Genomic DNA, 21,153 nt, shown 5'->3' with positions numbered 1-21,153 from the left:
ATGTTTTCATTAGCATCTGGTGAGCATCCAGAAACTCCTCTGCTCAGTGAACTGACCTCTCTCGTGTTAAAGCCACTTTGATCACACAGACACACTCCCGCATGTATAAACACAAATCCACACACACACACACACACGCACACACACACACACACACACACACACACACACACACACACACACACACACACACACACACACACACACACACACACACACACACACACACACACACACACACACACACACACACACACACACACACACACACACACACACACACACACACACACACACACACACACACACACACACACACACACACACACACACAGGGCATGGCTGTATGAGACAGAGCATGGCTGTATGAGACAGAGAATGGCTGTATGAGACAGAGCATGGCTGTATGAGAAAGAGCATGGCTGAGAGAAGATGGCAGTATGAAACAGAGGATGGCTGTATGAGACAGAGCATGGCTGTATGAGACAGAGCATGGCTGTATGAGACAGAGAATAGCTGTATGAGAAAGAGCATGGCTGCAAAAGAGAGGACGGCAGTATGAAACAGAGGATGGCAGTATGAGACAGAGCATGGTTGTATGAGACAGAGCACGGCTGTATGAGAAAGAGCATGGCTGTATGAGAAAGAGCATGGCTGTATGAGAAAGAGCATGGCTGTATGAGAAAGAGCTTGGCTGTATGAGACAGAGTATGGCTGTATGAGAAAGAGCATGGCTGTATGAGATAGAGAATGGCTGTATGAGACAGAGCATGGCTGTATGAGACAGAGTATGGCTGTATGAGAAAGAGCATGGCTGTATGAGATAGAGAATGGCTGTATGAGACAGAGCATGGTTGTGTGAGACAGAGCATGGCTATATGAGACAGAGCATGGCTGTATGAGTCAGAGCATGGCTGTATGAGTCAGAGCATGGCTGTATGAAACAGAGCATGGTTGTATGAGACAGAGCATGGTTGAATGAGACAGAGCATGGCTGTATGAGGGATTGAATGGTGTTTACCATCTCTCAGTGAGGGATTGAATGGTGTTTACCATCTCTCAGTGAGGGATTGAATGTTGTTTACCATCTCTCAGTGAGGGATTGAGTGGTGTTTACCATCTCTCAGTGAGGGATTGAATGTTGTTTACCATCTCTCAGTGAGGGATTGAATGGTGTTTACCATCTCTCAGTGAGGGATTGAATGTTGTTTACCATCTCTCAGTGAGGGATTGAGTGGTGTTTACCATCTCTCAGTGAGGGATTGAGTGGTGTTTACCATCTCTCTATGAGGGATTGAGTTGTGTTTACCATCTCTCAGTGAGGGATTGAGTGGTGTTTACCATCTCTCAGTGAGGGATTGAATGGTGTTTACCATCTCTCAGTGAGGGATTGAATGTTGTTTACCATCTCTCAGTGAGGGATTGAATGGTGTTTACCATCTCTCAGTGAGGGATTGAATGGTGTTTACCATCTCTCTATGAGGGATTGAGTGGTGTTTACCATCTCTCTATGAGGGATTGAGTTGTGTTTACCATCTCTCAGTGAGGGATTGAATGGTGTTTACCATCTCTCTTTGAGGGATTGAGTGGTGTTTACCATCTCTCAGTGAGGGATTGAGTGGTGTTTACCATCTCTCAGTGAGGGATTGAGTGGTGTTTACCATCTCTCAGTGAGGGATTGAGTGGTGTTTACCATCTCTCAGTGAGGGATTGAATGGTGTTTACCATCTCTCTATGAGGGATTGAATGGTGTTTACCATCTCTCTATGAGGGATTGAATGGTGTTTACCATCTCTCAGTGAGGGATTGAATGGTGTTTACCATCTCTCAGTGAGGGATTGAATGGTGTTTACCATCTCTCAGTGAGGGATTGAATGGTGTTTACCATCTCTCAGTGAGGGATTGAATGGTGTTTACCATCTCTCAGTGAGGGATTGAATGGTGTTTACCATCTCTCAGTGAGGGATTGAATGGTGTTTACCATCTCTCAGTGAGGGATTGAATGGTGTTTACCATCTCTCTATGAGGGATTGAGTGGTGTTTACCATCTCTCTATGAGGGATTGAATGGTGTTTACCATCTCTCAGTGAGGGATTGAATGGTGTTTACCATCTCTCTATGAGGGATTGAATGGTGTTTACCATCTCTCTTTGAGGGATTGAGTGGTGTTTACCATCTCTCAGTGAGGGATTGAGTGGTGTTTACCATCTCTCTATGAGGGATTGAGTGGTGTTTACCATCTCTCTATGAGGGATTGAGTGGTGTTTACCATCTCTCAGTGAGGTATTGAGTGGTGTTTACCATCTCTCTATGAGGGATTGAATGGTGTTTACCATCTCTCAGTGAGGGATTGAATGGTGTTTACCATCTCTCAGTGAGGGATTGAATGGTGTTTACCATCTCTCAGTGAGGGATTGAATGGTGTTTACCATCTCTCAGTGAGGGATTGAATGGTGTTTACCATCTCTCAGTGAGGGATTGAATGGTGTTTACCATCTCTCTACATTTACATTTACATTTAAGTCATTTAGCAGACGCTCTTATCCAGAGCGACTTTGAGGGATTGAATGGTGTTTACCATCTCTCAGTGAGGGATTTGTGTGGGTGTGTTTGGGGGGGTGGGGGTTTAATGTGTGTGGTTGTCTTCTGTGTGTGTGTGTGTGAAGGTGTGCATGAGGTTGTGTGTTTGTTTGTGTGTGTGTGTGTGTGTGTGTGTGTGTGTGTGTGTGTGTGTGTGTGTGTGTGTGTGTGTGTGTGTGTGTGTGTGTGTGTGTGTGTGTGTGTGTGTGTGTGTGTGTGTGTGTGTGTGTGTGTGTGTGTGTGTGCGTGCGTGCGTGCGTGCGTGCGTGTGTGTGTATTTGTACGTGTGTAAGTATGTGTTTCAATCTATCTGAATTCTAGCCCTTTGATTCTGCTCGTGGTAGAGAGGTTGAGAAAGGTGACGGAAGACATCTAATCTTTCATTCTGCTGACAATGGGACAGCAATGAACGGCCATGTGTCTTCCATACACACCGGCACACATACACAGAGTCTTGTTTAAATAATCTTATGGGGACACACCCTAACCACTAACCCTTACCCTAAACTGAACCTTAACCCTATAAAAACTAACCATAAATCTAACCTTAACACTAATTCTAACCCTAAAACTAACCATAAATCTAACCTTAACACTAATTCTAACCCTAAAACTAACCATAAATCTAACCTTAACACTAATTCTAACCCAAAAACTAACCATAAATCTAACCTTAACACTAATTCTACCTTAAAACTAAACCCATAAGAAAGAGCATTTGACCTTTTTGGGGACAAAATGTCCCCAGTTGGTAAAAAAAAAGAGTTTACTATCCTTGTGGGGACTGCTGGTCCCCTCGAGTATAGTTCAGCACGTCCCCATATGCACACACACATGCACACGCACGCACAGACACACACACACACAGACTACCCCCCCCCCCCCTGCCTGAGAGATGGAAAACACCACTCAACACACACACACACACCGTTTCCCCATACCTGTAGCCAGGTAGATGATGTGGAACAGCATGTCTTTGCCTTGCACCACGTCCACAGCTACGTGGGAGAAGCGAACGTCGTCCTCCATGAAGTAAGGGACAGGCTGGACCGGCTGGATCACCTCGTTCATCAGCAGGAACTTCTGGGCATCCTGCAGGTTCCTCTCTGTCAGGTTCAAATAGGAACCATAGTCTATGGTACCACACTGGAGACATGGAGACATTGATAAGGAATCATCTTGATAAGGAGTCATCTTGATAAGGAGACATATTGATGAGGAATATTATTGATAAGGAGTCATATGACTAAGAACACATTGATAAGGAGACATACATTATTAATAAGAAGGCATAAAAAAAGGCATGCCACCTCTACCACAATGTTCCCTTCTCATTTATGTTGTATGTACTCCAAAAATGACATTCCAAAACAGGGGATCCACAATTGACCATTCAGATTCAATGTGATGTAGGTTTTACTGTGTGTATTAGTGAAATTGTTACAGGCTCTGTCCCCGTCTTGCTGTTTATGGGTAGAATTTGTAAGTCGCTCTGGATAAGAGCGTCTGCTAAATGACTTAAATGTAAATGTAAATGTAAATATTGATAAGGAGTCATACTTTATTAATAAGGAGGCATATTAATAAGGATGCATGTTAATAAGGAGAGATATTATAAGGATATGTATTAATAAGGAGACATATTGATAAGGAGGCATATTGATAAGGATACATATTAATAAGGAGACATATTGATCAGGAGACTTATTGATAAGGATACATATTAATACGGAGAGATATTATAAGGATGTGTATTGATAAGGATACATATTAATACGGAGAGATATTATAAGGATGTGTATTGATAAGGAGACTTGAATAAGGAGACATATTGATAAGGACTCATATTAAGAAGGATACATATCAATAAGGAGACATATTGATAAGGAGACATATTGATAAGGATTCTTATTGATAAGGATACATGTTGATAAGGAGTCTTATAGATAAGGAGACATATTGATAAGGAGACATATTGATAAGGAGACATATTGATAAGGAGTCTTATAGATAAGGAGACATATTGATAAGGAGACATATTGATAAGGAGACATATTGATAAGGAGACATATTGATAAGGAGAAATAGCAATAAGGAGACATTGATAAGGAGACATATTGATAAGGAGTCTTATCGATAAGGAGACATATTGATAAGGAGACATATTGATAAGGAGACATATTGATAAGGAGACTTTAATAAGGAGGCATATTGATAAGGAGAGATATTATAAGGATTGATAAGGAGACTTTAATAAGGAGGCATATCAATTAGGAGCCATATTAATAAGGATAAATATCAATAAGGAGACATATTGATAGGGAGACATATTGATAAGGAGACATATTGATAAGGAGACATATTGATAAGGAGATATTGTGGGTAATGACCAATGGGTGGGTTTACCTGTGAGTGCTGCTTTTTGTTTTACATCCATGTGCTTATTAACACCAAAGATAACAATTACATAATTAATAATACATTCTTTCAACACCAGCTATTCTCTCTTGGAATATAAAAGGCCTAAACGGACCTATTAAACATTGCAGCTGTCTTGATGGTCCTATTAAATGCTGTCTTGATCTCCTAGCAAGACACCATTGATATAGCAATGCTACAAGAAACTATTGATATAGCAATGCTACAAGAAACCATTGATATAGCAATGCTACAAGAAACCATTGATATAGCAATGCTACAAGAAACCATTGATATAGCAATGCTACAATAAACCATTGATATAGCAATGCTACAAGACACCATTGATATAGCAATGCCACAAGAAACCATGTTGATATAGCAATGCTACAAGAAACCATGTTGATTTAGCAATGCTACAAGAAACCATGTTGATTTAGCAATGCTACAAGAAACCATGTTGATTTAGCAATGCTACAAGAAACCATGTTGATTTAGCAATGCTACAAGAAACCATTGATATAGCAATGCTACAAGAAACCATCCGGTTCCGGTTGGAGCGAGTGGTCGCATCTGCACGTCGCTCCAACGGGTAGTATAACTTTTTCATTATATTTCATTATATCACAACGGTTTGATTTGTCTTATCTTAGCAATTTCTTCTCAGCTAGCTACATAGCCGTCTTTGTATCAAAGACAATTGCGTAATTATCGTATTTCGCCGTCCTAACGTAGTCTTCACTAGCCAGCTAGCTAACGTCCACTGATTAGCTGCACTGAGAAACTTTTACACTCAACTGAACGACTTGATTAGTTTAGTGTTAGCTACCTACATAGCTGTCTTTGCTGTCTTCGTATCATCGTATCATCGTATCCAAGATAATTGTGTTGTTTAGGTTTAGAGTGTGTAGTCTTAGAGTGATTATCTTAATTTACCGAGGTTAGCTAGCCAGCTATTTGTCGTCCTTAACGTAGGTGACTCTGCTAGCTAGCCAACAGCTAGCCAACGCTAGCCAACGTCTTCTGTATAGAACTCAACTACCCGGTCGCATTCACAGGTTGTATCACATTTTCACTTCATTTCATTACAGTACAACGGTTTGATTTGTTTGATCGTAGCTAGCTACTTAGCTAGCTACATAGCCGTCTTTGTATCAAAGATAATTGTGTAGTCTAGAGCGATTTTCTAGGTTCGCTAGCCATCTATTGTCGTTCTTTTAACGCAACGTAACGTAAACAACACTGCTAGCTAGCCTGCTAGCCCCGAATAGCAACACTGCAGAAACTATTACACTCAACGGAATGACTTGATTAGTGTAGTGTCAACAACGCACCCACTGCCAGCTGGCCTACTTCAGCAGTACTGTATCATTTTAATCATTTTAGTCAATAAGATTCTTGCTACGTAGCTTAACTTTCTGAACATTCGAGACGTGTAGTCCACTTGTCATTCCAATCTCCTTTGCATTAGCGTAGCCTCTTCTGTAGCCTGTCAACTATGTGTCTGTTTATCCCTGTTCTCTCCTCTCTGCACAGACCATACAAACGCTCCTCACCGCGTGGCCGCGCCACCCTACTCTGGTGGTCCCAGCGCGCACGACCCACGTGGAGTTCCAGGTCTCCGGTAGCCTCTGGAACTGCCAATCTGCGGTCAACAAGGCAGAGTTCATCTCAGCCTATGCCTCCCTCCAGTCCCTCGACTTCTTGGCACTGACGGAAACATGGATCACCACAGACAACACTGCTACTCCTACTGCTCTCTCTTCGTCCGCCCACGTGTTCTCGCACACCCCGAGAGCATCTGGTCAGCGGGGTGGTGGCACCGGGATCCTCATCTCTCCCAAGTGGTCATTCTCTCTTTCTCCCCTTACCCATCTGTCTATCGCCTCCTTTGAATTCCATGCTGTCACAGTTACTAGCCCTTTCAAGCTTAACATCCTTATCATTTATCGCCCTCCAGGTTCCTCGGAGAGTTCATCAATGAGCTTGATGCCTTGATAAGCTCCTTTCCTGAGGACGGCTCACCTCTCACAGTTCTGGGCGACTTTAACCTCCCCACGTCTACCTTTGACTCTTTCCTCTCTGCCTCCTTCTTTCCACTCCTCTCCTCTTTGACCTCACCCTCTCACCTTCCCCCTACTCACAAGGCAGGCAATACGCTCGACCTCATCTTTACTAGATGCTGTTCTTCCACTAACCTCACTGCAACTCCCTCCAAGTCTCCGACCACTGCCTTGTATCCTTTTCCCTCTCGCTCTCATCCAACACCTCCCACACTGCCCCTACTGGATGGTATCGCGCCGTCCCAACCTTCGCTCTCTCTCCCCCGCTACTCTCTCCTCTTCCATCCTATCATCTCTTCCCTCCGCTCAAACCTTCTCCCACCTATCTCCTGATTCTGCCTCCTCAACCCTCCTCTCCTCCCTCTCTGCATCCCTTGACTCTCTATGTCCCCTATCCTCCAGGCCGGCTCGGTCCTCCCCTCCCGCTCCGTGGCTCGATGACTCATTGCGAGCTCACAGAACAGGGCTCCGGGCAGCCGAGCGGAAATGGAGGAAAACTGCCTCCCTGCGGACCTGGCATCCTTTCACTCCCTCCTCTCTACATTTTCCTCCTCTGTCTCTGCTGCTAAAGCCACTTTCTACCACGCTAAATTCCAAGCATCTGCCTCTAACCCTAGGAAGCTCTTTGCCACCTTCTCCTCCCTCCTGAATCCTCCGCCCCCTCCCCCTCCTCCCTCTCTGCAGATGACTTCGTCAACCATTTTGAAAAGAAGGTTGACGACATCCGATCCTCGTTTGCTAAGTCAAACGACACCGCTGGTTCTGCTCACACTGCCCTACCCTGTGCTCTGACCTCTTTCTCCTCTCTCTCCAGATGAAATCTCGCGTCTTGTGACGGCCGGCCGCCCAACAACCTGCCCGCTTGACCCTATCCCCTCCTCTCTTCTCCAGACCATTTCCGGAGACCTTCTCCCTTACCTCACCTCGCTCATCAACTCATCCCTGACCGTTGGCTACGTCCCTTCCGTCTTCAAGAGAGCGAGAGTTGCACCCCTTCTGAAAAAACCTACACTCGATCCCTCCGATGTCAACAATTACAGACCAGTATCCCTTCTTTCTTTTCTCTCCAAAACTCTTGAACGTGCCGTCCTTGGCCAGCTCTCCCGCTATCTCTCTCTGAATGACCTTCTTGATCCAAATCAGTCAGGTTTCAAGACTAGTCATTCAACTGAGACTGCTCTCCTCTGTATCACGGAGGCGCTCCGCACTGCTAAAGCTAACTCTCTCTCCTCTGCTCTCATCCTTCTAGATCTATCGGCTGCCTTCGATACTGTGAACCATCAGATCCTCCTCTCCACCCTCTCCGAGTTGGGCATCTCCGGCGCGGCTCACGCTTGGATTGCGTCCTACCTGACAGGTCGCTCCTACCAGGTGGCGTGGCGAGAATCTGTCTCCTCACCACGCGCTCTCACCACTGGTGTCCCCCAGGGCTCTGTTCTTGGCCCTCTCCTATTCTCGCTATACACCAAGTCACTTGGCTCTGTCATAACCTCATGGTCTCTCTTATCATTGCTATGCAGACGACACACAATTAATCTTCTCCTTTCCCCCTTCTGATGACCAGGTGGCGAATCGCATCTCTGCATGTCTGGCAGACATATCAGTGTGGATGACGGATCACCACCTCAAGCTGAACCTCGGCAAGACGGAGCTGCTCTTCCTCCCGGGGAAGGACTGCCCGTTCCATGATCTCGCCATCACGGTCGACAACTCCATTGTGTCCTCCTCCCAGAGCGCCAAGAACCTTGGCGTGATCCTGGACAACACCCTGTCGTTCTCAACTAACATCAAGGCGGTGGCCCGTTCCTGTAGGTTCATGCTCTACAACATCCGCAGAGTACGACCCTGCCTCACACAGGAAGCGGCGCAGGTCCTAATCCAGGCACTTGTCATCTCCCGTCTGGATTACTGCAACTCGCTGTTGGCTGGGCTCCCTGCCTGTGCCATTAAACCCCTTCAACTCATCCAGAACGCCGCAGCCCGTCTGGTGTTCAACCTTCCCAAGTTCTCTCACGTCACCCCGCTCCTCCGTTCTCTCCACTGGCTTCCAGTTGAAGCTCGCATCCGCTACAAGACCATGGTGCTTGCCTACGGAGCTGTGAGGGGAACGGCACCTCAGTACCTCCAGGCTCTGATCAGGCCCTACACCCAAACAAGGGCACTGCGTTCATCCACCTCTGGCCTGCTCGCCTCCCTACCACTGAGGAAGTACAGCTCCCGCTCAGCCCAGTCAAAACTGTTCGCTGCCCTGGCCCCCAATGGTGGAACAAACTCCCTCACGACGCCAGGACAGCGGAGTCAATCACCACCTTCCGGAGACACCTGAAACCCCACCTCTTTAAGGAATACCTAGGATAGGTTAAGTAATCCCTCTCACCCCACCCCCCTAAGTTTTAGATGCACTATTGTTAAGTGACTGTCCCACTGGATGTCATAAGGTGAATGCACCAATTTGTAAGTCGCTCTGGATAAGAGCGTCTGCTAAATGACTTAAATGTATGTAATGTAAATGATATAGCAATGCTACAATAAACCATTGATATAGCAATGCTACAAGACACCATTGATATAGCAATGCTACAAGAAACCATGTTGATTTAGCAATGCTACAAGAAACCATTGATATAGCAATGCTACAATAAACCATTGATATAGCAATGCTACAAGACACCATTGATATAGCAATGCCACAAGAAACCATGTTGATATAGCAATGCTACAAGAAACCATGTTGATTTAGCAATGCTACAAGAAACCATGTTGATTTAGCAATGCTACAAGAAACCATGTTGATTTAGCAATGCTACAAGAAACCATGTTGATTTAGCAATGCTACAAGAAACCATTGATATAGCAATGCTACAAGAAACCATTGATATAGCAATGCTACAATAAACCATTGATATAGCAATGCTACAAGACACCATTGATATAGCAATGCTACAAGAAACCATGTTGATTTAGCAATGCTACAAGAAACCATGTTGATTTAGCAATGCTACAAGAAACCATGTTGATTTAGCAATGCTACAAGAAACCATGTTGATTTAGCAATGCTACAAGAAACCATGTTGATTTAGCAATGCTACAAGAAACCATTGATATAGCAATGCTACAAGAAACTATTGATATAGCAATGCTACAATAAACCATTGATATAGCAATGCTACAAGAAACCATTGATATAGCAATGCTACAAGAAACCATGTTGATATAGCAATGCTACAATAAACCATGTTGATTTAGCAATGCTACAAGAAACCATTGATATAGCAATGCTACAATAAACCATTGATATAGCAATGCTACAAGACACCATTGATATAGCAATGCTACAAGAAACCATTGATATAGCAATGCTACAAGAAACCATTGATATAGCAATGCTACAATAAACCATTGATATAGCAATGCTACAAGACACCATTGATATAGCAATGCCACAAGAAACCATGTTGATATAGCAATGCTACAAGAAACCATGTTGATTTAGCAATGCTACAAGAAACCATGTTGATTTAGCAATGCTACAAGAAACCATGTTGATTTAGCAATGCTACAAGAAACCATGTTGATTTAGCAATGCTACAAGAAACCATTGATATAGCAATGCTACAAGAAACCATTGATATAGCAATGCTACAATAAACCATTGATATAGCAATGCTACAAGACACCATTGATATAGCAATGCTACAAGAAACCATGTTGATTTAGCAATGCTACAAGAAACCATGTTGATTTAGCAATGCTACAAGAAACCATGTTGATTTAGCAATGCTACAAGAAACCATGTTGATTTAGCAATGCTACAAGAAACCATGTTGATTTAGCAATGCTACAAGAAACCATGTTGATTTAGCAATGCTACAAGAAACCATGTTGATTTAGCAATGCTACAAGAAACCATGTTGATTTAGCAATGCTACAAGAAACCATTGATATAGCAATGCTACAAGAAACCATTGATATAGCAATGCTACAAGAAACCATTGATATAGCAATGCTACAAGAAACCATTGATATAGCAATGCTACAAGAAACCATGTTGATATAGCAATGCTACAAGAAACCATGTTGATTTAGCAATGCTACAAGAAACCATTGATATAGCAATGCTACAAGAAACACACCTGTTCCAAAAGGACGCACAGAGAACAGAAAACTATTTACACAAACTGGCAGCCTTTTCATCAGCCCCAAACACAACTAAAGGTGTTCATCATAATGATACATAACAAACCCCAAATCACCATCTTGGATAAAAGCAAAGACCAAGAAGTCAGAATAAATAACTTTTCTTAAATTTATCCATAATGGAAAGAAAATAGCCTTCATTGTTATTTACGTCTTCAACTTCATATGATCCTAAGTTTTCTGATTATCAGAACAGTATATTGTTAGAATTAACTGAATTCCATCTGGTTATTTGGACAGATATGAATGCCATTTTGGACATGCGGGACAAATCTAGCGAGACCAACTGCAATCCACACACAACCATGGGTCTCCATGGGTCTCCAGTATATACTCTCTGATTACTGATGCCTGTCGAGCACATAATCCTTATTAAAGCAAAAGAGTACACTTTCTACTAAAAAATCATTCTCACAAATGGATTTCATTATATTATCTTCACCTCTAATTTTCTTTCATTAAAAAAATGACATATCAGCTTGTTTTCGGGTTCCCAGATGCACGTTTTCAATCACCAGGTACACGGACCATGCTTACTACTACCAACTTCAAACGTCCGAATCTCCTAAAAGAGCCACATTATGGAGGTTCACCACTTCATCTACATTTATAATGATTAATACAAATTCAGTCGATGACCCCCGGATTCAATGGGATGCAACTGAAGTGTTTTATAAAAAAATAATGCAACTGCATTTGAATCTGGGTTGAATAAATCACAAGTTAAGAAGATTACAGATTTGTAAATGTTGTTAACTGTATTAGAGTGTTCTCAACAACCACTCTTGTCAGACTAGGTAGCTATTACTCTTTCTAAAGTCAAGACAGAACTTAATTTATTGATAAGACAGAGAGCAGAGAGTTAGATTCAACCATTGCTTTCATGGTAATCGTCCCAGTCGTTTGCTGGCCAACGTGCTACAAAGTGATGATCAATTAGCTGACACAGCAACTATTGAATCTGAAATAGGGGAATTACTATCAGAACCCAAATTCAATCCAAGTTTCTCCCACTTCTTTAAAAAGTTGTACACTTCTTTGTAATTCCACACCAAGCCAGACTAAGTCCTTTCTTAAGATAATTAAGAGAAAACAAGCCACCTCGCTGGGAGCACAAATCTCTCTTTAATGAACTCAAAAGGGCATTGGATAGAATAAAGGCAAATTGCCTCCTGAGATCTATTGAACATTTTGGAATCTGTTAGGTCCACTATTGCATGAAATGACTAATACAGACGTTCACAAAGGTTCATCTGGGAGAGATGTGAATACAGCACTAATTTGGCTTTTATATATATATAAAAATGTGAAGATGCCACACAGTGTTCTCACTATCTGATAAACACAGATATTCATCTTTTTGTTGTCGTCCTGTCTTGAGACTTACTTACCAAAATTGATGGACCAAAGCGGGATTGTTAAAAAGCGTTTACCCTCAGATAACCTCCGTCGACTATTACGGCTATGTCCCGATCCAGAGGCCTACTACTGCCTTCCTGGCACCAAAGTCACCTACCTTAGAAGTTCGCACATTTCCAGTAGGTCACTGCCAATTGGGAGGGGATTCAGCCACAGGGGACAACGCATTCACATTCCACTGAGGCGAGAGACACTTGTTTACATTGTAGACACCGTAGCAGTGTTTTTTTAAACTTTTATTTTACTAGGCAAGTCAGTTAAGAACAAACTCTTATTTTCAACGACGGTGGGTTAAATGCCTGTTCAGGGGCAGAACGACAGATTTGTACCTTGTCAGCCCAGGGATTCGAACTTGCAACCTTTCGGTAACTAGTCCAATGCTTTAACCACTAGGCTACCCTGCCGCCCCACTAGGCTACCCTGCCGTGTGAGCAACTAGTGCTAGCAATTCAGTGAATGACTATCCAAAATAGAAATATCTGCCATGAATAACAAGTTAACAAGTAAAATAATCGCTCTCCTCAGTGCCTGTCCATGAATGAAGTTGACACCGCCCAGAATAATTATCCTACGGTACAGTTCCTCCTCTCAAGTAATGCTTGGTCTGCTGCTCCATTGTTGAGGACAGTCGTGCTTTTGCATGCACTATACGTACACTATACGATTTTTGGGGAGATACGTTTTAAGAAAGATTAATAGCGATGTTTCACTGTGAGATTAATATTGCATTAGGAGGTACCAGTACAGAGTAAATGTGGAGGCTATATACAGGGGGTACTGGTACAGAGTCAATGTGGACACTATATAAAGGGTGTTAAGGTACAGAGACAATGTCTGGGAGCACAGGTTAGTCGAGGTAATTGAGGTAGTATGTACATGTAGGTAGTTATTAAAATGACTATGCATAGATGATAACAGAGAGTAGGTGGGGGGGGGGGGGGGCAATGCAAATAGTCTGGGTAGCCATTTGATTAAATAATCAGGAGTCCTATGGCTTGGGGGTAGAAGCTGTTTAGAAGTCTCTTGAACTTAGACTTGGCGCTCCGGTACCGCTTGCCGTGCGGTAGCAGAGAGAACAGTCTATGACTAGGATGGCTGGAGTATTTGACTATATACAGGGTGTTACAATTCTTAGGGCCTTCCTCTGACACCATCTGGTATAGAGGTCCTGGATGGCAGGAAGCTTGGCCCAAGTGATGTACTGTACTGGGCCGTATGCACTACCCTCTGTAGTGCATTGTGGTCGGAGGCCGAGCAGGTGCCATACCAGGCAATGATACAACCAGTCATGCTGTCGATGTTGCAGCTGTAGAACCTTTTGAGGATATGAGGACCCATGCCAAATCTTTTCAGTCTCCTGAGGGGAATAGGTTTTGTAGTGCCCTCTTCATGACTGTCTTGGTGTGCTTGGACCGAGTCAGTTTGTTGGTGATGTGGACAGGTCCATGAGAATGGGGGCATGCTCGGTCCTCTTTTTCCTGTAGTCCACAATCATCTCCTTAGTCTTGATCACATTGAGGGAGAGGTTGTTGTTCTGCCACCACATGGCCAAGTCTCTGACCTCCCTATAGGCTGTCTCGTCATTGTCGGTGATCAGGCCTACCACTGTTGTGTCAAACTTAATGATGGTGTTGAAGTCGTGCCTGGCCGTGCAGTCATGAGTGAACAGGGAGTATCACCTTTCAATATTAGTTATCAACGAATACACAACTGAACATCAGTGTCATGGCTCACATCAACACCATTATCCCAGAAACCCTAGACCCACTCCAATTTGCATACCTCAATCTCTATTGCAGATGATGCAATCTCTATTGCACTCCACACTGCCCTTTCCCACTTGGACAAAAGGAACACCTATGTGAGAATGCTATTCATTGACTACAGCTCAGCGTTCAACACCATAATGCCATAAATTTGATCTCTTATTCTTATCCATATTTTTTGTAAACTGCACTGTAGGTTAGGGGCTTGAAAGTAAGCATTTCACTGTAAGGTCTACCTACACCTGTTGTATTCAGCATTTCACTGTGAGGTCTACTACACCTGTTGTATTCAGCATTTCACTGTAAGGTCTACCTACACCTGTTGTATTCATCATTTCACTGTAAGGTCTACTACACCTGTTGTATTCAGCATTTCACTGTGAGGTCTACTACACCTGTTGTATTCAGCATTTCACTGTAAGGTCTACTACACCTGTTGTATTCAGCATTTCACTGTAAGGTCTACTACACCTGTTGTATTCAGCATTTCACTGTAAGGTCTACTACACCTGTTGTATTCAGCATTTCACTGTAAGGTCTACTACACCTGGTGTATTCAGCATTTCACTGTAAGGTCTACTACACCTGTTGTATTCAGCATTTCACTGTAAGGTCTACTACACCTGTTGTATTCAGCATTTCACTGTAAGGTCTACTACACCTGTTGTATTCAGCATTTCACTGTAAGGTCTACCTACACCTGTTGTATTCAGCATTTCACTGTAAGGTCTACTACACCTGTTGTATTCAGCATTTCACTGTAAGGTCTACTACACCTGTTGTATTCAGCATTTCACTGTAAGGTCTACTACACCTGTTGTATTCAGCATGTCACTGTAAGGTCTACTACACCTGTTGTATTCAGCATTTCACTGTAAGATCTACTACACCTGTTGTATTCAGCATTTCACTGTACGGTCTACTACACCTGTTGTATTCAGCATTTCACTGTAAGGTCTACTACACCTGTTGTATTCAGCATTTCACTGTAAGGTCTACTACACCTGTTGTATTCAGCATTTCACTGTAAGGTCTACTACACCTGTTGTATTCAGCATTTCACTGTAAGGTCTACTACACCTGTTGTATTCAGCATTTCACTGTGAGGTCTACTACACCTGTTGTATTCAGCATTTCACTGTAAGGTTGTATTTGGCGCATGTGACTAACAAAATTTGATTTGATGCAATCTAACTAGATAAGGCCTAGGCTACCTCATCTTAATGTAAGCTAATGCATTGGATGCAAAACAAATGCTGACATGTGATAAAGGATAACATATCCGATATAATTACATTACCAGTCAAAAGTTTAGACACACCTACTCATTCAAGGGTTTTTCTTTATTTTTACAATTTTCTGCATTTTAGAATAATAGTGAAGACATAAAAAGTGTGAAATAACACATATGGAATCTTGCAGTAACCACAAAAATGTTGCCTTGATGGCAGCTTTGCACACTCTCTCAACCAGCTTCACCTGGAAGGCGTTTCTAACCGTCTTGAAGAACTTCCCACATATGCTGAGCACTTGTGGGCTGGTTTTCTTTCGCTCTGCGGTCCAACTCATCCCAAACCATCTCAATTGGGTTGAAGTCAGGTGATTGTGGATGCCAGGTCATCTGATGCAGCATTCCATCACTCTCCTTCTTGATCAAATAGCCCTTACAAAGCCTGGAGGTGTGTTGGGTCATTGTCCTGTTGAAAAACAAATGATAGTTCCACTAAGTGCAAACCAGATGGGATGGCGTATCGCTGCAGAATGCTGTGGTAGCCATGCTGGTAAAGTGTGCCTTGAATTCTAAATAAATCACTGACCGTGTCACCAGCATAGCACCCCACACCATCACACCTCCTCCTCCATGTTTCACAGTGGGAACCTCTGTGGTAGCAGAATTACAAGATCATGTGATATTTATGCACCAAATGGTTTAATGAAATAGAGTAAGGTTCTTAGAACTCTCTCACTTTCTGAGTTAACTGAGTGCAGTCTTTTGAAGCATGGGCTGGCAACTGATTAAGTGATGGCTTGGTGATAAGAAACTTTACAGCCACATTCTGTTCTATGATTATTGGTGCATGTGACACATAACATATGTCTCCTGTCTGACTGAGCCTGCATTCATAGATAAGATGTGGTGTGTGTGTGACTCGAGATAGAGAGAGCCTGAAGGAATAGAACAAACATCTCATTGTTTGTTCTCATCCTTCCATCTGGGAAACTGGAGGAGTAAAATAACACCCCCCCCCTGTGCAGATAAACGACAGGATGAACCCAGGGTGGTCTAATCTGCATGGGAGGGGTGGAGCCAGCCATGACTAAGCATTTTAAGGTCTTCTACATGAAGACCCTGTATACTATGTATGATTTTAAGCACTTGTGGTGTGGTGTCGACGGGTTCATTATTGCAATAATTAATCGATATTAAATAAATATGATTGTTTGAAGATATGACAAAGTCTCTCTCAGTACCGACATTTCCACGACACCACACATCCATTCACCTACTCTGCGTCTCACAGTAGTTGGTACCAAAATCTCAAATTTGGACTCATCAGACCAAAGATTGATTTACACCGGTCTAATGTCCATTGCTTGTGTTTCTTGGCCTATCCAATTCTCTTCTTCTTATTGGTGTCCTTGAGTAGTGGTTTCTTTGCAGCAATTTGACCATGAAGGCCTGATTCACACAGTCTCCTCTGAATAGTTGATGTTGAGATGTGTCTGTTACTTGAACTCTGAGAAACATTTATTTGGGCTACAATTTCTGAGGCTGGTAACTAATGAACTTATCCTCTGCAGCAGAAGTAACTCAGGGACTTCTCTTCCTGTGGTGGTCCTCAAGAGAGCCAGTTTCATCATAACTGCTGCTGTTTTTTGCGACTGCACTTGAAGAAACGTTCAAAGTTCTTGGAGTTTTCCGAATTGACTGACCTTCATGTCTTAAAGTTAAAGTAATGATGGTCTGTCGTTTCTCTTTGCTTCTTTGAGCCGTTCTTGCCATAATATGGACTTGGTCTTTTACCAAATAGGGATATCTTCTGTATACAACCATACCTTGTCACAACACAACTGATTGCCTCAAATGCATTAAGAAGGAAAGGATTTCCACAAATGAACTTTTAACAAGGCACACCTGTTAATTGAAATGCATTCCAGGTGACTAACTCATGAAGCTGGTTGAGAGAATGTCAAGAGTGTGCAAAGCTGTCATGAAGGCAAAGGGTGGTTTGTTTAACACTTTTTTGATTAGTTTGACACTTTTTTGTCATAAACAATAACATGGTTGAATCTATTTATATTTAACATTCATTAAGATGTTGCACACTCCTTAATAACTGAGATATGGTTATCCTGTGGGCTGGGAGGTACCCAACAAGTTCAATACATCTGCAGGGTGTCGGGGTGAGATGTCCTTCAACCTGGAACAAGCAGAGACAATGGGGGAGTCAGTAACCTCACTGCTCAAATTTCAGAACTGGTTCATGTTGTTGAAGCCACAACTACCTTTAATAATGTGCAATCGTTTTGTTAACAGTTTTGCATATTTCTAGGCTTGGTCCGTTGTTAACAGTAAGAGTAGAATAACAGCCACTAATTTGAACTAGTACCACCAAACCCAATCGTACAACACAATAGGGGAAGGGAAAGTGACAAGAAAAAGTTAGCTAACATTAGCTAAACAGATATCAATAGAATGCACAAATAACTTGGCTGGCTGGCTGGCCTAGATTGAACAGAACACAGCTTGCTGCGTTTCCAAAAATATTCATCAGGTGTTAACATTTTAAACATGTTTTACCTACAAACGAATTAGGCATCACTGTTTTCTCACGCCAAGGCAATGCAATGCGGCGAAACACAAGCTAGCAAGTTCAGCTTGCTTGCAAGTTTAAAAATGTCCAAATTTAAACATGGCTAAATCTACGATTAGGCCTAGTTAGCTCATTAGTTCATCTCTAAACAGCTGACAAGTAGGACGAGATCGGCTTTCTAACGTTAGCTAGCTATCGCGTCCGACTTGGCAACGGGCTGATAAACAACAGTTACTCAACATTTAGACATCATATGAAAGTAACACAGATATGTTGAACATTTGAACATAATTTGTTTAACAAATGAATGTTATACTCACAGTTATTGCTTATTCTTCTGGATAGCCTCTCCAGTGAAGGATACATTGGATGCTGCCTTCAAAACCGCCCAAATGAAGCGCGTTAGGAGGCACGATTTTAAGGTACCTTGGGCTTGAGACATTCCAATTTTGACATCCTGCCTCCAAATGCTGCATCATTGTCGATTGGGAAACAGTCCACATATCTTAAATGCTGCATCATTGTCAATTGGGATACAGTCCACATATCTTAAATGCTGCATCATTGTCGATTTGGGATACAATCCACATATCTTAAATGCTGCATCATTGTCGATTGGGATACAGTCCACATATCTTAAATGCTGATCATTGTCAGTCCACATATCTTAAATGCTGCATCATTGTCGATTGGGATACAGTCCACATATCTTAAATGCTGCATCATTGTCGATTGGGATACAGTCCACATATCTTAAATGCTGCATCATTGTCGCTTGGGATGCAGTCCACATATCTTAAATGCTGCATCATTGTCGATTGGGATGCAGTCCACATATCTTAAATGCTGCATCATTGTCGATTGGGATACAGTCCACATATCTTAAATGCTGCATCATTGTGCATCATTGTCTTGAGATGAGATTGCAGTCATCATTGTCGCATGCAGTCCACATATCTTAAATGCTGCATCATTGTCGATTGAGATGCAGTCCACATATCTTAAATGCTTCATCAGAAACAACAGTTCCTTGGGCTGTATTATCTCTCGATGCAGAAAAGTATTTTGATAGACAAGAATGGTCATATCTCAGGTCTGTCTTGGAACACATGGGAAATTTCAATTTCATTAATATGATTAAAATACTATATGCCAATCCCTCAGCCATAATTATAACAGGTAATATATGCTCTGCTCTGTTCAGAATCACTAGAAGCAGCAGACAAGGCGATCCAACTTCGCCTTTGCTATTCTAATTACCCAGCCAATTCATCAGTCGAAAGAAATAAGCCCATTTCTCTCAAATCCCTTTATCTCATTTTATCGCAGATTACATTTTACTAGAGTATATCTAGACAATGTATCTCAATCAATCCCTAACGCATTGAAGATCATACATCAATTCAGCTTAACCTCAAGTTATAAAATTAATCCAACCAAATGAGCTCTACTGCCTCTCAAGTCCTCGATGGGCGACTCCATCTCTACTTATGGAATCACAACAATTCTCCATTTTAAATATTTGGGTGTAGATATATTTCCTCCCTTAGATAAAACCATTGGTGTCTCCTACTGTCCTGGAAGAGGTGGTCTTCACTGATATATCCCTTAAGCAATGCAAACTACACTTTAGTGCTATTATTGCTCACACAATCTCTATTTGGCACAAAATTGAAAAACAATGTAACTGTGAATCAAAATGGCATGCCCATACTCCAATATTTCACAATAACGCCTTGTGATCTGGAGGGTGGCCTTTTGTATCCCCCACAATGCACCAAATGTGGAATCTGCACCCTTGCCGATATCATGGACAGTACTGGTTTGAGAATATTCCAAGTTCTGTAAGATACAGACACATTACCAAACAACTTTTTTTCTATATTTACAACTTATGTCAGCTATGCTGTGGCCTCTGGAGTCCCTTGGGGAACTCAACTACCGAACCATCCAATGATAGAGTTTATAAATAAATTATCTGGACTCCCGAAAGGACAGGTCTCTATAATACAGTATATATACAAAAGTATGTGGACATCCCTTCAACTTTTTGGATTAATCTATGTCAGCCAGACCCATTGTGGACATGTGTATAAAATCGAGCACACAGCCATGCAATCTCCATAGACAAACATTGGCAGTAGAAAGGCCTTACTGAAGATGTCAGTGACTTTCAACATGGCACCGTCATAGGACACAACCTTTCCGACAAGTCAGTTAGTCAAATTTCTGAGATCTGCCCCGGTCAACTGCAAGCGTTGCTATAAGTCGAAACGTAGGAGCAACAACGGCTCAGCCACGAAGTGGTAGGCCACACAAGCTCACAGAACGGAACGCCGAGTGCTGAAGCGCATAGGGAGTAAAAATCGTCTGTCCTCGGTTGCAACACTCACTACTGAGTTCCAAACTGTCTCTGGAAGAAACATCACCACAATAACTTTTTTCGTCAGGAGGGAGGATGTGGGCGGGCGGATGGGGACTGAGGGGAGATGGGTTAGGATTATTTTTGTATGCATTTCTTTTATTGTTTTTTTTTTGTACCTGTACCCCCCCCCTTCAAAAAAATAAGAAATAAATAAATAAAAAGGTGTTCACGCAAAAAAGTAAAGCATCAGTCCGTGACTGCCTTGATGTGTGATATCCCCTGTGAAGTCAAGGTGAGGGGCAGAACTGTCTTTTGTCCAGAAGTGTGTGTTGGTTTGTGTGTGTGTTTATGTTTGTGTGTTTGTGTGTGAGTGACACTCATCTGTCTCTCTTATCAGCAGGAGGTTCAAGTAGGCAGGCTGATACTAACCAACGGACAGCACAGTTAAATAGTAGTAGGGTGAGTGGAAATAGGTCCTTACTGTACTGTGTAGTATAGTATTGTATAGTATTGTATTGCATCGTATAGTA

General features: G+C 42.5%; 1 protein-coding gene across 6 annotated transcripts in view; it reads right to left on the bottom strand.

Moving 5' to 3' along the window:
* Positions 1 to 21,153, bottom strand: part of LOC124039466 (semaphorin-5A-like) — a 327,706-nt gene that overhangs the window by 139,074 nt on the left and 167,479 nt on the right. For all 6 annotated transcript variants that reach the window (XM_046355461.1, XM_046355465.1, XM_046355462.1 and 3 more), the window contains one exon: positions 3,522 to 3,726. In XM_046355461.1, the coding sequence (XP_046211417.1) occupies positions 3,522 to 3,726 (205 nt within the window). The remainder of the gene's footprint in view (positions 1 to 3,521; positions 3,727 to 21,153) is intronic.

The sequence above is a fragment of the Oncorhynchus gorbuscha genome, linkage group LG07 (assembly GCF_021184085.1).
Source record: "Oncorhynchus gorbuscha isolate QuinsamMale2020 ecotype Even-year linkage group LG07, OgorEven_v1.0, whole genome shotgun sequence".
NCBI classification, from domain to species: Eukaryota; Metazoa; Chordata; class Actinopteri; order Salmoniformes; family Salmonidae; genus Oncorhynchus; species Oncorhynchus gorbuscha.
The sequence above is the reverse complement of the archived record's forward strand: the minus strand, read 5'-3'. Positions and strand labels throughout refer to the sequence as shown.